The sequence below is a fragment of the Anser anser genome (assembly GCF_964211835.1).
Source record: "Anser anser genome assembly, chromosome: 6".
In the NCBI taxonomy this organism is placed as follows: Eukaryota; Metazoa; Chordata; class Aves; order Anseriformes; family Anatidae; genus Anser; species Anser anser.
Window position 1 is genome coordinate 1,412,812 of NC_139726.1, and position 17,135 is coordinate 1,429,946.

The 17,135-nt window shown below is 46.1% G+C and overlaps 1 protein-coding gene across 10 annotated transcripts in view; it reads right to left on the bottom strand.

The window, feature by feature from the left end:
- Positions 1-744: 744 nt before the first annotated feature.
- Positions 745-17,135, bottom strand: part of GALNT13 (polypeptide N-acetylgalactosaminyltransferase 13) — a 126,211-nt gene continuing 109,820 nt past the window's right edge. For 7 of the 10 annotated variants that reach the window (XM_083840530.1, XM_083840527.1, XM_083840529.1 and 4 more), the window contains one exon: positions 748-6,641. In XM_083840530.1, the coding sequence (XP_083696656.1) occupies positions 6,501-6,641 (141 nt within the window). In that variant the 3' untranslated portion in view covers positions 748-6,500. Of the gene's footprint in view, positions 6,642-17,135 lie in introns of all 10 variants that reach the window. The other 3 variants (XM_083840535.1, XM_083840536.1, XM_083840528.1) reach the window with 1 other exon arrangement.

Consider the following 17,135-nt stretch of genomic DNA (forward strand, 5'->3'; position numbering starts at 1 on the left):
CGCGTGCCCCCAAACAGAGCCTTAATACACTCAGGGCACAGCAGGCAACTCCAGTTCGGCTTACAGCTGAGTGGACAAACAGCAGTTTTATTTGCAATGCAGGGCTGGAAGCTGAAATCCTCTTTGTGTTTGTTTTTCTTTTCCTCCCAGCACTTCCTGGGACTTGAAGCACACAGAGTTTAATAACTGCCGTGGCAAGAGACTCGAGAGTTGTCCAGAAAGGATGAGAAGGGGTGAGAAATTTCATTTCACCAGCAACTGACCCTTCTCGGCGTTAATGGAAGTTGAATTACAGAGCACCAATTTAATCACTTCCACGCTGTGACCCACTCCTTGGGGTAGATGTCACCTGGCCGACCACGAGGGCGGTATTAGCATGCAGCGGCAGAGACGAACTGCGTGGCTCCTCTTCGGTGCCGAGGGCCTTCACGCAGGTGAATTGTGCTGGATGTGCAGGGCCAGACCCAGCACTCACGTATTTCTGTTAGTGCTCATGGCCAGAAGAGGCACATCCGTATGGGACGGCTCCCTCAGCACACTGCCTCTGCTTCAGGGCATCCCATACAGCCCCCCTCGGAGCAGCCCTTGTCCTTACGAGGGCCACGGCACCAGCGTTCAGCACACCGGTACCCACGCACCCTCCCTGCATGTGGGCTGTGGTTTGTGATCCCAGGGGAAAGGCCACAGAGGGGCACGTTAGGCAGGAACACCCGCCTGTGACACTGGGTGTCGGTGAAAATGCAGGGCCCACGGAGGAGGGTGATTTGTTTAAGCATGGGAAGATTTATTTTGGTCCTTAGCTGTCTAATTCAAAGCTGAACCTAACCGTAATGAACGCTATCTTGTATGCACTGGAAGGGGAATGACTGGGAAACAATTAAAAAGAGAAAACAAACTTTTTGTAAAAGGAAGTAAAATGGATTCTTCAAATTGAGTTTACATTGCTGAGAGTCTCAAGTGTTTGTCTCACAATAGCAGAAACAGAAGCTTTATCGCTGCCAACTGCCAGCGAGGCTCAGAGGCTCGTGTTTGGTTTGGTTTAAACTTGCCAAGACCATCCTTACCTCTCTTGCACTGTTCTGCCTACATCCATTTGTTAGCTGCAATTGCTTAATTTCAGCACAGAAACACCTTAAAATTTTAGCGACGCCATTCTAGCAGTATGGTGCTGCACATACCGAGGGTATAGAGGAGGACTGCGCACCTGAGACGTTCTGTTTACAGACTGACCGCATGACAGCCTGATTACAAATAAAATAACCAAGCTGAATATTTCTGAGCTGAATTTACAGAAGCAGACCCCAAGTTTGTGTCACGCCGTCCCACTGGTTTGCAAGCTGCATGAGTATGGATTTCAGGGCAGATCCTACCTTCCTTCTGCTGCAAAAATACGTTCAAATTCAGGTTTGAAATTGAAGTTTTAGCCCACTGAATAGGTGCATTTAACTCATCTCACATGCATTTAACTCACAGTGATTGCTTAAGGGCCTGGTCCACAGGAAGTTTTTGTCTCCATTAAACTCCTAAATATACCACGAAAGAAGGGAGAAAAACACGTACGGGTCTTACGGAAATTCAGGTGTAGGTTGTTTCCCTCACTGTAATTTTAGCTCCATAATCAGCCCTAACTGTTAACATTTCTGAGAAATGCAAAAAAGAAACATACCTCTATGTCTGCATTCATTACTCACAAATAGATTATTTTATGATTCATCTAAATGATTCACATACTATAATTAACGAGCTCTACAGTTAATTGCATCTTTGCAAGATAGTTTAATAATCAGAGTAGTAACTTGACAGTCGGTTTTTAATCGCATATATGCGATGGATGTTTTATATAAACTCCGGCTCAACACAAACAAATATACAAATACATATTTCCCCGCAGACAATCTGGATCATTTTAGGTTTAGAAAACACTGAAGCAGGTAAACCTTGCTAGAAAGGATTTAATTTTTTTTTTTCTCTGTAGTTGCATAAGCAACATTTGGAAGGACATCATCTGGTTAAATGGGCCGTTAACTTGGGAGCGCTTTTGTCAATTGGTTCATCAGAATACACTGCAACTGGGTAGAAGGATGAATCAAGAAACTCATCTAAAAGTGCTATTATAAAAAATATTTTTCTCTCTTCATCATTTCTTTGTCAGTACCTCTAAAATAATGCAGAAGAAGGCTCCTTAATCTTCTATGACTTTTAACATTCTATCGCTTTCCTTAACTTTTCATAGGGTTAATACCAAAAAGGTTTGATTTAGTCGAGGAATTGAAATTAACAGTAAAATCTGAAATGACTTGATATTTGTGTGTCGCCATTTGTGATTACATTTCTCAGGAATCACTTTGACAGCACTTATGACCTGATCTCTGCCTCTCAGTCTCCTGAGGATTAATTTTCGTTTACGTTTACAGATCCTTTATTTTTAAAATAGACCCTTCTCCCCCCTTCTTACCGCAACTTACCCATTTCAGGATTCAAGATGTAACTGACAGAAAGAAAATCCTGAGGAGCTGAGGAAAACAGGCTGAAAAAACTGAGGAGCTGCTGAACACGACTGCATCGACGTGCCCAGCCGCACCGCTCGTGCCTTCACCTCCCACCACTCACTGAGGCGGGAATGGGAATGGCTCTGCTGGCGATTTCCAAAGTTGCACCGGGAAATAGGGGACATGGAAACAGGAAAGTCTAATTTTTAGCACTGGAAATCTAATTTTTAGCGGATAGTAACACTTGACCACATAACGACTAAGTGCATCTAGAAAAAAACGAAGGCAACAGAAGAAAACTAAACCAGTATATTTTAATTCTACAAAAATGTATAAATATTTAAATGTACAGCAAAGAGTACCAGTATACCATTTAATAACCGTTACAACATTTAAAATGTGCAATTATTTATCCACAATCTACTTTTATAAATTTAAATTTTATGTTCCTAGCACTTCATCGGGAGCGCTCGTAAGCAGGTCCCCAAACCGCCGCGTCCCTCGGTCTTCTCCACCTCGACCAAAAGCCCGGCACGACCCCCACGTTTCTCAGGCGACTGCGTGCCGCAGGTGTTCCAAGGGACCCCTGCCAAGCTGGCCCGAGTGCGTGCTCTTGGAGGAAAAGAATAAATGGGGATGACAACCTACCGGAGCGGTGGTACTGGAGCTGTTACCCAACGCTGGAAAATCAGCACTGACACAGAAGCCACGGAAGCGAGTGGCAACACGCTGCAGGTGTTCAGCCGACACCAGCGGACCCGGCGGCAGCTCACCAGAGGCAGCGTGGTGGTGCGGCGCGGCCCGAGGGGACGGGCACCGGGGGGCTTGGGGCTGGGGGGACCCCAGGGCCAGAGCCAGGGCAGGTCTCCAGCGAGCTGGCACAGCAGAGCATGTCGTGGCGTTCACCAGGGCTCGTGAGCTCCTTTTTGCCTCCCAGAGTGTTCAGGCAGCAGATGTGTGTAACAGCTCTGAACAGGAGCCGGCCTGAGTCACCTAGGGGAGGCTCTGCCCAGCACCCACGGGAGATGCAGCCAGAAGGTGCAAAGAAAAAAATCAGAACATACAATTTGACATTCAAGTACACAGCTTTCCTTCAAAACGCTCTTCCTGTTAGAGTGTAAGAAAGGAAGAAATCCTTCTTGTGACTGGGAAATATGTGTTTGCAGGAAACTCATTTACGACTGCTCAAAACGCCTCGCTATTTCAGTTCTCGGCTGTCCCTGGTTTCTCCTGTCTCTGGCACTGGGAGACAAACAAAAATACTGCTGCTTACAGTGCTTACGGCTCAACTTACTCTTCTAAATGTTCCCTTTGCTGATGCCACCTTGCATTACGGCTGGCTCATTTCATCAAAGCAATTCTCAAAAAATACAAGAACCAGAAGCATTTTTTCCAGTGAAAACAATAAACAATCATATTCAGTACCTGTAGAGTTCTCCTCATTTCAAACACTTTGTGCAAATAGAAACCAGTCCTCCCAGCACCTTTCTGGGATATTTTATAAATGGGGAACCAAACACAGATCAATGCTTTTCAGACAGGTTTGTAGCTCTGAATGCTCCCCTTTGTGGGTGCTGCACATCAGACACTGACAGAGGCAACCAAAGAGGCAATTTCAAATGATCTTAGCCAAAATTACTTGCCAAGGCAATGCAGGAATTTAGTGGTTGGAGGAAGGACTGGGGTCCGAGTGCTCAGTAACTTACATTCATTCATTAAATCACGTATTTGTCATCCCTGACATTGTACCAGCATTTAAGGTGCCACACACCATCACCACCTCATTCTATATAACTGAAGCTCTACACAAAACTCTTCTGGAAGGGCTTTCAGGGTTTCTGTATTCTCACAGAGGAGGTAGATCCAGGATTCAGTCCCTCGAAGCCAATGGAAATACTCATTGTGACTGAATTAAGCAGGTGCTTTGGTGCTTTTTTCTAGGTCTGAGCATAATGCCAGACGTCAGCCATCCTGCCAGCATGCTGAAGGCTTGCAGCAACACCGCTGCGATTGTCAGGAACGGGGGTACTTGCTCTAAGCAGGTCAAACAGAACAAATACACACTTCCCTTCTACCTCTCCCCAGCCAGTGCACAGCAGTGCAGCCACAGATACACAGATACGCCGGCTGTACTCAGAGTAACAAAGTAAATGCACTTAGCATCACTCTGCATCAACCTTTGTAGTAATTCTAAGGAGAAAAATACTCTTTTCTTCAACTGCTTTTGGATTGCACCCCCAGCCTAGGCAGCTGCAGACTGACTGCACCTCTCGTCACCTTCCAGCAGCGATGCCAAGAAAGGCTCCGGACCCGCCGGCAGCAGTGCCAGAGGCTTTGTGGCTGTGGCCACGTGCAGCTGGGGGTGCTTTCTCGGAAACACTGGGGGTAGCCAGCAGAGCTTGCACCACCGAGTGCGCTCCCTAACGCTCCTGGGTGCTGCGGGACCTCCCACAACTCTTACTTCGGCAATGGCAAGCAAAAGCCACGGGCCTGGATGTATCACCCACCAGCCTGGGCGGCTGCACACCTGGTAACAGCCCTTTGGAAGGAGATGGAATTTTAAGACCAACTTCTGCAGGGAGATCGCTGTTTACATTTGTTTGTGATGCTTGCACGCTCTTCCTGTGAAGCAAGATTACAGTCGTCTTGTTTTGCTAGCTTTTAAGCCACATTGTGTATTTGGGGGGGGACTTTAAGATGGGAACTGGAGGTGCTTGCCCCTGCTTTGAGCAGGGAGGTTGGACTGGATAAGCCTCCCATCTGAGTTGGTCTGTGAGCTCCTGTGCACGCACAGCAATCACTTTTCAAATTTAATAGGCTTCAAATTTTCATTTAATGACAGGTATCAAGAAAATATGGATGCCCTATGAATTTATAATACCTACATATGAGAACATTAATCCATAATGATCTAAATCTCTGCTGCGATGGCCAACAGAAACGCCACCAACACGACGGGACACTTTCCCATACCTGGCCACGGGCTGACATCAGCTCCTGTGGTGCTCCAACATGACTGTGTGTCACCGGCATGTTCTTAATAACCACGCTAATGAAACAAAATGGTTAAGCCACAAAATTATTAAAAATATAAATAAGCATCTGCCGTCTCTGTTGGAGCCAGAGCTGGGACCCGACCCACAGTTCTGCCCGCTGGGCTCGCGGTCCCCAGCTGAGCGCTCTGGGACGTTTCACGCAGGATGCAGGTACGTACTAATGCTCGAAGGTAGCAGCTGCAGGCGGGCTTCAGCCAAACACCCAGTGTCTTTTTCTCCCAGAGGGCCAGTTTTTGCTACTTCCACTGAGGCAGCAGAAGCCCCTGAAGTTTCCCAGGTGTGAGGCCCAGCCATTTGTCTTCCCACTGCAGAGACCTCAGTTTGCACCGAGCTGAGTTACCAAGGCGAGGCACTCCTCCTTAGCATTGTTCCAATGTCTCTCAGGTTGTTTCATTTAATTCCAGTTTCTGGATGCGCTCTTTGCTCAGTTTTGCTGCTTTTCCAAGCACTGTGTGCCGGGATTCCACGTTTTCCAGGCACCAAACATTCACTGCACGGTGCCCCTGCTGCCCTTTCAGAGCAGTGCTCCACCGAGCTCCACTCAACACAAGTGAACAGCAAACACAGACCAGTGCCCAAACACAGACCAGTGCCCAAACATGGAGTTTATAAAGCCTCTGACAGAATCGTTCCCAGTGCCAGTGAGCTTCATAAGGCATTTGACACTGTGCCACGGTGTCCGACACGCACAGGAGATAACCTCCCTCCCCACCTCTTTGATAAAGGTTCATCAAGGTTTCTCTTTAAACATTTCTGAGCGCGCTTGCGTTGGTAACTCCACACATCTTGCCATTTATAGGCTCCCGTGTGCTTCTTTCGAACAGTCACGGGTTCCAAAGGGGCACGTGGAGGCCCGCTGCCCCCAGGAAAGCCCACCTGGGGACTCTGTTCTGGCCAGGAGGAGGGGAGGAGGAGAGCCCTGGCGGGCCGGCCGAGGCAGCGGCTCCGTGCCGGCTCAGGCGCCCAGGGTCATGTTGCGCAGCAGCCACTGCTGGGAACGGCTCCCAGCGCACTCCCGCATGGTGGGCACCATCTTGTCCTCCTCCGACGGCTCGTCCAGACACTGGTTGCTGTTGACGTGCCTCAGGGTGAGCTTCTGCAACAGAGAAGTGCAAGAGCTGCAGCACCATCATTACTGTCGAAAACAGATCTGTGAGCTGTGTGAGTCCTACTCTAGGCACTACACAAGCCACAAGACAAGTGCTCATCCCTGTCCCATGCCCGCTACCATTCACCAAGCTCTGAGACCCCTACACGCCCCTTGCTGCCCCGAGGGGTACCCCGCTCACCTTCTCTCGAGTGGTCAAGCCTGGGGAGCGAGCGCCGCTGCTGAACCCAGAAACAAATAAACGCAACAGAAAAGTACAAAAGTAAGTGCAAGCAAGTGTTAATTCAAAGCAACAGTGGTTTGGGTTAAGGGATTTAGGCTCTGACAACCCAACCGTGTACGCGTTTCAGGCCAGTGCATTGTAAGTTCAGAAATAATTGCTAATGGGAAACTAAAACTTGTATTTGCTTAGAATTATATTAACAACAGTAACATACAGGTGAAAACATTTCTGTTTACAATATATTCTTTCTCCTTTGGGACACCTGTCCCTTCCATTTTTTTTGACTACATGACGCTATGTTTCTGGGCAATGGGAGAGTCAGAAGGGGACAATAGGAAATTGAACATATTTGGCAGAAACACTCTTGGCAGAAACAATGTTCTGGTCCAAAGCACTGGGAGGACGTACATGAAGAGATCAAGGGAAACTGAGCATGAAGTTGTGGACTTCAACAAAACCGGGCAGGCACATTGACAACTGAGGAGGTGGTGCTCTCTGCACCCCTGTTCTGGGGTTCATCTGGGATTTTGCACACAAAATCTCGGTACCTCAGGCACCTTTGGTACGAAGCTTTGCAGTTACTAATTTACTGCTGTTAATACGTTTGTTTCCTAAAAGGTCCTTCGGTTCCAGAAAAAAACAATTAAAACCACATTACACACAGACTTGCCCATGCACCCGTACAAATACGTGTGTCAGCAGCTGCCCGTCTGTGACAGCGGTGAGATTCCCACATGGAACCATGCAGAGGCCACGGGGAGAGCAACGCTGCAGACAGCCCCGTGCAGGGCTGGAGCTGACGCGCGCCCCGTGCTGGAAGCGGCTGGACATGCCTCGCTGGCTCCCCATGGCAATGCCCCACGCCACGCTGCCACCGCAGGACTGGGGACACCATGTCCCCTGCTCCCTGTGCTGGAGATCAGGGCACGGCTCGCAGCGGGGCTTGCCCCAAGCACGCCCTGCACAGCCCTGGCACAGCCCAGCAGCTGCACGATGCGCGTTCACCCACCGACAGTCTTGCACGCTCAGTACGGACTTAACACTTCCACAGCAAACATCTGCTTGCTACTGCACCTGGTTCCAAAAATCAAGGTTGTGCCCTGTAAGGACTGTGCCCAGAGCCATGCTCCTGCCCCGCCAGAGCCCCAGCTCGCACGGTGCCGTCGGCAGCTCCACCGGGCCCCGGCCCCGAGCTGCCCCTGTTTTGGCACTGCCTGCTGTGGCACTGCTGCCCCACGTGTGGCAGGTCCTGCAGCAGCTCTGCTGCCCCACGGGGTTTTATGGACCACGTTCTTCCATGGCTTATAAAAACAAACAGCCCTACCTGAAGTAGCACTGCGTCGTGCTGCCTGGCTCTCCGGAGCCGCAGGGCGCTGCCGCAGCCGTCTCTCGGAGAGCACAGGCACCGCGCCCCTACCTCGAGTCACGCACATGGGGTCAGTTCAGAAACGACTCTCTGATGCAGTCTCACTGCTAATAAGCCTCATCTGCGTATCTCCATATTAAAGACCAGACCATTGTCTGGTGTTCCAATTAAACTGCAGGGAGATGAGAACATTCTGCTACCAGCTGATGCAATTTTATTATCCACACACAGATCTGGGCTGTTGTGCTGTGCAATTTTACACTGCCGTTCATACCGGACTGACATGTCATATATTAACACTCTTAATGTCTATTACGAATATTCTTTCCCTAGCGCGTCCCTAGAGACTGGCTCCTCAGTTTAAAACAAACTATTACACAATTCTCCAAGAAAAGCCTACAGGCACTGTAAGAAATCATAGAGGGGCCATTTGACATGCATTCAGTGATGAATATAAGGCATTCTGCTCTAATTACGAGAGGAAAGAATTAGCAGTGCTAACAGAAGTAGCTTGTTTACTAAATAGCACTGCTCAAAGCATCACTGATTCTTCACTTATATTGTTTTAAGTGCAATTAAACTGCTATCATTTTCCACTATAACCAGAAATGCAAGCGGGTCTAAAAATGCTGCTGCTGCCTCCATCAGCTGTTCCCTTCTATTCAGTGCATAATTTCATGCTAGGCTACCATATCATTGGGACTTTCAACTGTCTCGTCTTTTTTTTTCTTTTTGTGTTCTATCATTATTTGTGCTATTACAAAAAAGGTCTCATTTGCTTGGGAAACAATTAATTACTAGGCAGTATGACACTCATACAAGCCAGCCTAGAATCCTGATTTTACTCCACCACGAGGACACACGCCTGGATACGGAGCGGGCTGTACAGCCATTCAGATGCGCAGGAGCAAGCGGTGTTGTTTCACGCTCACCAAATGTATGCAAATAATAGCCGTGACGAGGGCAGAATCTGAGTGTGTTACGGCACGACAACAAAGCAGCGATCCTGTGCTCTAGCAGCCACTGACACCAAACTGAAAAGTTCTCAGTCGCTTTAAAAAGTGACTTTTGCGAATGAAAGATACCAGGAAAGGTTGTTCGCATCAGAAGAGACATTTATAGATAATTTTTAAACTTGACTGAGAAAAGTCATTTCTTGAAATAGCACGGAGCACTCTGCTGCAGCGCAGCCGTTCAGTGGGACACGCACAGCTCGCACGAAGACACCACACCACGTCCTCCTTGCACTGAGCTTGCCAGGACAAGAGCCGTCCATCTGCAGCGCCCCAGCCCAGCCCTGCCACAACCCGTGCCCTCGAGCTGGGACACCACTGCCTGAAACCAGCACCCAGATTTTGTCAGCTGAAACTCGGCGCTACCTGCCAAAATCCTTCTTCCTTGCTACAGCTATTAATTAGGGGGCTGCCGTAAGGAGAGCAGCACGCGCTCTGGTTTCTACGGGATGCACTCAGAGGTGAAGGCGGCATAGTTAGAAGTGAGAAGAGCAGCCCCCGCCTGTATTCTGAGCCTGTGCTGTCCCGCTGCGCTCCGTTACGTACATCAGCGAAACTGTCCAGGAAAGGAAACCAGTGGCTGCCACGATATTTTGATTCCTCCACTCGTTCATGTTTTGGAATTGTCTGCTGATCAACACTACTATCTCTAGAAGTGGGTTACTTAAAATTGGGAATTTTCAAAATGAACATGTCTCAAAAATATCATGCAATTGGCACTATTTATACGTCTTGGAATGGGGATCAAACCCTCAACTATCACAAACAGTAACAATGATGGTCACACGAACAGATCACAGAGGTAGCTCAAGGCTGCTAAAATAATCCAAAATTAGTTATAATTAATAACTAACACTAAACGTATATACTATTAGATATATACACGCACATATCTGTGGAAACAAGAACAGAATTCAGCTGAGTTAAAGATGCAGAAGATGGAAAAGTATTTTTCTGCAAACAGCTTAAATCATCAGCTGTTATACCTGCTTTACGTGTTATACTTGGATATCTTTGCATCAGATGTTACGTTTGGATACCAACCTCCAGCGGTTTGTTAAAGGAAATAGTCAGTGGGGCTGTAAAAAATGTTTCTAAAGACTTCCAGCCTCGTGTAGTTCCTTAGCATCCAGGTTTGCAAGGGGCTACCATTGCAAGCCTCCACAGTGGGGCCGTGGGTGCCGTCCTCTATCCTGCTGAGCGTCAGGCACGACTGGGTGATTATATGCAGAAATGTATGGGTCTGCGTGACAGAAAGGTGGTCAAAGTAAGCAAAACCAGCAAACATGAGGACAAAAAAAAAGGGAGAAAGCAGCAGACTGACTGGACATCCGCAGCAGCGAAGCAGCTAAATCTAGGAGCAGCATTCGTAGGGGGCTGAGGGATGACTGCCTGTGAACACTGCTGTCAAACGGTGCTGTGAAAGCCCGTGGGGCCAGCTTCTGAATCCTGCCCCCAAGCCTCTAATCCTGACTTTCCCTTCACATCACAAGGCTCGGGCAGAGATGATGTCTTGGTCTGGACCTCTCATTGAAACTATCTTCGCATGAACCACTCACTTCAGTCTTTTTTTCTTTTTAGTAAAGGAGAGAGTAAAGCCCATATAAAGAGGCCACTAAAAATATCAAGAGCGAATGTCCTTATAATGTCACTTTGAGCGACCCGCATGAACATCGATGCTTGTTTTTCTTTCATTACGTGTTATTGCTTCGTGTTCACTTCTGCCTACTATTTTTAAAGGAAAGCAGGGGTACAGAAATTACTTCTAGAAGTGATGATCTCTCTATATTGCATGTCTGTATTACACTTAATGCCTAAATTTAGCAGGTTCTTCACGCCTGTATAATTAGTATTAAGCGTTTGTTTGGCAATCTGACCAGACTGTTTCCTCTGGTAGATGAGACAGTACAGTTAGCTCGTGTAAGCAGCGAGGGAGCACTGACTGTGGAATATCTGTGCTAATGGAAGCACGAGATCATCTCTCATTTTATTAAACACAACTTTCTAAGATAAAAAACCTGTGATGTCTTCCATACTCACTTCCAAGGAGCTGAGTAAGTCCTTTCACACTCGCTGTTAAGGCTGCAGTTTAAAGGAATATTCAAACTGTTGGCCGTAAGCTGCTATGTTACATACCGGTCTGACTACACCGGCCCCAACGGGTCCCATAACTTTAAAAAGAGGTAGTCACGGGAGCTGTACTTGCTCAGGAGATGCAGAACAGTAAATATTTCTGAGCTACTGGACTTGAACCCAAGTACTCCCTACAAACAGCAGCAGCCTGACACCGCCGACACCCTACAGTCTGCCTACAGAAAGGCACTACACGAGCCGCTTGTACGCAGCACTGCCGGAGGAGAGAGGCAGGGAGGCACTCACTATTCTAGGGTTTGGCACAGGGGCTGCAGTTGTTTCCAAACTTACCTCAAAGCTATATTCCCATTTACCAGCATACTGACAGACAGGGGGAAAAAAAAAGGGAAATTGGATTCAGTGACTCAAGACACGTTTTTCGCGAAGACCTTCATCTTTCAGGGAATGCACATTCAACAGCTTTGCGCAGATGTCATGTTTAGTGACAAATATAACAGTAATTATGCAAGATTGAATCCTGACATCATTATTCATGTGAGAAGAAATGAAAGTATTTTCTATCAGATGCGACTTTTTTTCTTTTTCCCTAAGAGCATTTGCATCTGTTATATGTCATAAGATTTCACCACGCTGCACATACTGAAATTGGCCTGGATGTCGCAGGGAGACACCGCAGGATTCACCAGTCCCGTGAGCACAAACGCAGCTGTACTCTGCAGGGCTTTCCAACTCCCACACCTTCTACTTGTCTCCCATCCCCATCCCAAAGCAAGTAGCACTTACGCATTATAAATACGTTATAAAACACACGCTGATGGGAAGCCTTTGAAAGCTAAGAAATTCCAACGTGACACATCCCATTGATGGAGCTGATTTATACAGCCGCCCTGGCAATGAAATAGGCAGCTTGAAAAAGGGCCAGGAATTGTAATGGGCTGTTGAAGAAGCAGGAAATGAAAGCATTAAAAATCAATAATAGAAGGCAATGGATTAAAAAAAAAAAAAATCAAACAAAATGAATTTCCTGCCAAGATGTAAACACATTCACAAGAAAAAAAAAAAAAAAAAAGACCTGCAGTTTAAAAATGCTGTGAACTACTATTGCTTGAAACGCTCAGAGCCAGTTTGCAGGAGAAACAAGAGAGCTGCCCAGGCTGGGGCACCTGCCCCGCACGGGGCTCGAGCAGGGAAGCTCACTGCTACCCGCGGCACCAGGTGTCCTCAGCAAGCGTTCCTTACATCCCAACTACATCCACTGTTGGTCTGGGCGCAGAAGGCCTCCTTTTTAGGCTACACCAATATTAGTACTGACACTGGACTCTCCGTTTGTCTCCTTCAGGTTAATTCCTAAAGTAATTTTCCCTGTCGGATTAAGCTGAGTGAAAAGGGCCTTGCAGAGAAAAGTGACAGGAAAATAGGCCCAGGCAACCCCGTGCGACTTGCAGCACCGGCCTCGCAGCCCTGAGAGCCACAGCCAGCACACACCACGCTTCAGACATAATGAAAAACAGAAGTATGGAAAATCTACCTGAAAACCAAAAAAAAAAAAAAAAAAAAAATCCGCGTCTGGATTGAAAACTATTTTGTTTCAACATGGACTTCCTTTTTTTTTTTTTTTAGATAACAAACACAAAATAATGTCTTAAAAGTGATTCTTTTAATTTTGGGCTTTTGCAAAGAAAATCAGCTTGCTTTTCAAGCTTGGTTCAAAATAGTCTCCATCTCACGAACCAAATGAACAAGAAAGCAGCAGGTTATCCACACGGTTATGGTGAGCAGCCTTTCTTCCAACACCAGCTCCCTCAGGCAGGCAGACTATCCATCAGTTTACAGCTGCACCTGACGCCCAGACCCGATACTGCTGTGTGCCCACCACTCACTGTACATCGGTCCTTCCCAGAGCTATGAGCAACTCACCCAAAATCTTCACTGATGCTGTGATTCAAGCATCACTTGTGCTCAGAAACCCAATTCTCTCAGCACTCCTGTAAATGTTCAATCTGGACCGTACATGCTTCTGCATTCCCACTCTCCTTTTGGAGAATATTAAGCAGAAAATTCATAAAACTAATTTTTAAGGTTTTTTTTTGTGTGTACGTGTTTTTTTTCTTAATTTTTTTTTTGAGAAAAACGCAAGAATAGTTCAGCTCTTTGACCATTCATCTAGCTATGTGACAAGGCGATAACCCCTGCTAGTACCACCTTAAATGCTTGCTTTCTCCAAGGAGAGAGCTATTGGTTGGGAACCACGACGTTCCCCCCCAAGCTAGGTAACCTACCCACCTTCTTCATTTTTAAAACCATGCCTTTCTCTTCAATGACCTTTTTGCAGTGACAACCTGTGGCCACCTGCCAGCATTTAGTATCTCCTCAATCACAATCACTTTTGCTTAATCAAAACATATCTAAAAGCAACTCTTTTTTTTTTCCAAATGACATACAATCCTGCATTATTTATATAAGTCATAAAGACAGTACCATAATTTTAGCTCTTTAAGACATAATGCGATGTATTCTGTGTGTTCCCATTCGATAGTTTTGCTGAAATGCAGCAATCAGCTGATTTAAAGCTGATAATACAAGACAAGATGCCGATAATGGTTCATCGTGATTTTTTGTACCATCAAAATACAATTTACAGGGGCAAACGACTTTTTTTAAAAGTTATCAGACACTTCTGAAAACCTCACTACCTCCCCATCTGTGCAGCTCAATGACTCATTCCCAGGAGCAGATCTTCTGAACTCTTTCTGCAAACCCCTTATATCTCTGAACATTTCATTTCTACTTCATTCCCCTTGGGATCTCTCTCTTTGTGCTTCCACTTTATGCTGCCTGCTGCGCTGGAAAAGCTCGGGGTGAATCCAGTACCCGTGAAAGCAAAGGCCCGGGGATGACATAGGGGTCAGTACCGAATTTCTGTCCATTCTGCCTGCGTACCTCCATTCTGACCCCAAATCCTGGGGGGTCTTGTCCTCTCATTCAGCAAGAGATTTTCTGTTCTGAAACTGACTGGGGCCTTGATGGCTGTTTTCTTCTGCTGTACCAGGCAAAGCGCTCAGGGGTCCCGGCGCCAGAACTGGAGGAGGCATGCGGCCGTGCTGCCAAGCACCAACACGTCGTGGCACCGGGCCTGCGAGAGCCAGTGCCCCCCACTGCACAGCTCTGTCTTTGTCTCCACAGATGATTGCATCCCAAGTCCGCCTTAAAATGTACAAATAATTTAAGCTTTAAAAGCATTTTGCACAAATTCGGATACTTTTGGCCCAAATGAGAGAAGGGGCTTTTTGAATAGTTTGCTTCAAGCTAAATCTGAAAGCTTCACAAGTACATAGGAAATGTTTGAGATTTCCCTTTCTTACCTCTACCATTAAATCTTCTTAGTTCTTTGTTTATTTTTGAAAAAGTACAACTGCTAGGCATATCTAAGGGAATCTTAGCATTACTAAGCTACATATGAATACATGGAAAAGCCTTACATACCATGATTTTTATATATATATATATGCATAATATTTGAATACTATAGCTTAAAATAAACTAGAACATTATGATGCAAAAATTAATAACAGTACGTAAATCAAACAGTATGTAAATTTTAAAAAAATCAGAAAAGCCTCCTTTTTTATTACTATTTGTGTCTCATTGTACTTCCAGACATGGCCAAGGCACTGTGTTCCATTAGCAAGTCTTAACTCCTGCATGCCTTTAGCAGGAGGAGGGATCCCTCCTGCCTGCACCCAAGGTGCAACACCCAGAAATCATCTCAGTTCAACTCCTGAGTACAGAAATGTCAAAATGAGTGCAATTTGGCTGGAAAAATGAATGGATACCAGCAATCAGGCAGCATGGTGCAACTGTTTCTCTGAATATACATACATAATGCAATACTTAATATAAATATATTAAATGCAACTACAATGCACACATAATACAGGTGTGAGATGTGTGCCTGCATCTTGCCTTGCCCCCGATTCTGTCCATGGGCCCCGTGCCAGGCCACCACCACCCATCATCTGTCCGTGCACTGACACGTGCAAGGAGCACCGACATCTCAGAGAAGGTTTGCAAGCTGAGCCTGAATGTTTGCAGGGTAAAATTGTGTGTTAACAGAACTATTCTTGGAAGCAAATAGGAAGGCACGCAGTGCAACGGGCTGCGGTTTATACCCAGGAGAGGCAGCGAAGCAGCTGCCTCTGAGATACCTTACGTAAGATCTGAGCACAAAACACAGTGTATTTCTTTTTTATGAGCTCCATCTAACGGTCGATGTCGTTTTTACACAGCTACAGAGAAATTTTCCACTGAGGGTCTACAATGCTAGACTAAGAGAAGAAGATAGCAAGTTCCCAGAGTTAAAAGTAAAGGCGAGCAAAATGGGTTGAGAGAAATTTATCTTTTCCTACAGAACAGTGAAAGCAGCTGTTTCTGTGAAGCCTTGCAAATAGTTCTTAAAAGACCATATGGACTTATAAGGCAGTATTGTTCTAGCTGTGCAGTATCTTCTAGCTCTGCTGTCATGGAAATATGCCAAAACTAAGTTGGTATTTTCAAGCTTAGAACAGCATAGCTGCCTAACTGCGGGCATCGGGCAGCTAGTGCTAAAACTGCTCACTGTGGAAATCCATTTTCTGTAGTTTGTGCCCTAAATATCCAAAGAAAAGCAACCAGCAGTACAATTTCTTATCAGGAGAGATTGCTGTCTATGCTGGTGGTAAAGAGCATTTTGCGAGAAACCTTGTCCCGAGCTTCGTGCCCATCTATCGACCAGCACCTGACACCTGCAGAAGCTGATGGACGTGGTGCACGAGCGCTCCCTGGGACCGCGGATCCTGGCCGAGGGCTGGCACGCAGCTTGCCTCCTGTGCTGTGCCAGGGGACCTGGCCTCGCTTAGCTCAAGTGTGTAAACAGCAATATTCAAAAAATTCAGTGTCTATGCAATATTCAAAATTCATCCTTTAAGGTATTTCTGAGATGAACTTGAAATAGTCCAATTCAATAGTCAGAAAATCTGGTATTTTAGGGTGACTGACACTGTTACACTGGAAAACAGAGACCCATGCCCACCACTGGGATGCTGCTGGGCTACACGCAGGAGCGAATTCTCGTGCTGGGTGTCAGCACGAGACCCAGCCCAAGCCTTCCTCGCTTCCCTTTAAAGCAATCTAGCACTGGGCAAAAATCCACCACCATCTGCTTACAGGAATAAAACGAAGGAAGTTACATGATCTTAAATCCCCAGTGTTAATTGCTGGCATGAACAACCTCAAAAACACTTAAAATTACCAAAATAGTCATGCATTTTGTGTGAGAAGAAAATTCATCTTCTTTACTAAAGAGAAAATTGGCTTAAATTCAGATGTTAAAATCAAGAATGTATCAAAACTTAGAAAGCATATTGCACCTCGCACTATCATTGCGATTTCTCTACTTGGCAGTTCGGGGTTATGCAACGGCAGGCCTGTACACTTTTTTCTTACCATAATATGTTAGAAAGGTCCTATCTGGAAAAAAAAATGCTAATACCTTTGCATGAACTTCACCAAGCAAAACTCACATTCACATTTTACAGCAAAAGCTTGAAATTAATTTGTTTTCATTTTCATTTGCTGTTTCCTGTTGCACTTAAAAATAATTAATTCAATCATCAAATACTGAGATGCTTGCATGTCTTTTGTATTAATTTTGCAATTTCTCCGTAAGTCACCGAATTTCTACAACCTGCTCTACCTTTCAAAACCCAGAGAAAGCCACGTCCCACTCCACTGCAGTGCCGAGCTAAACA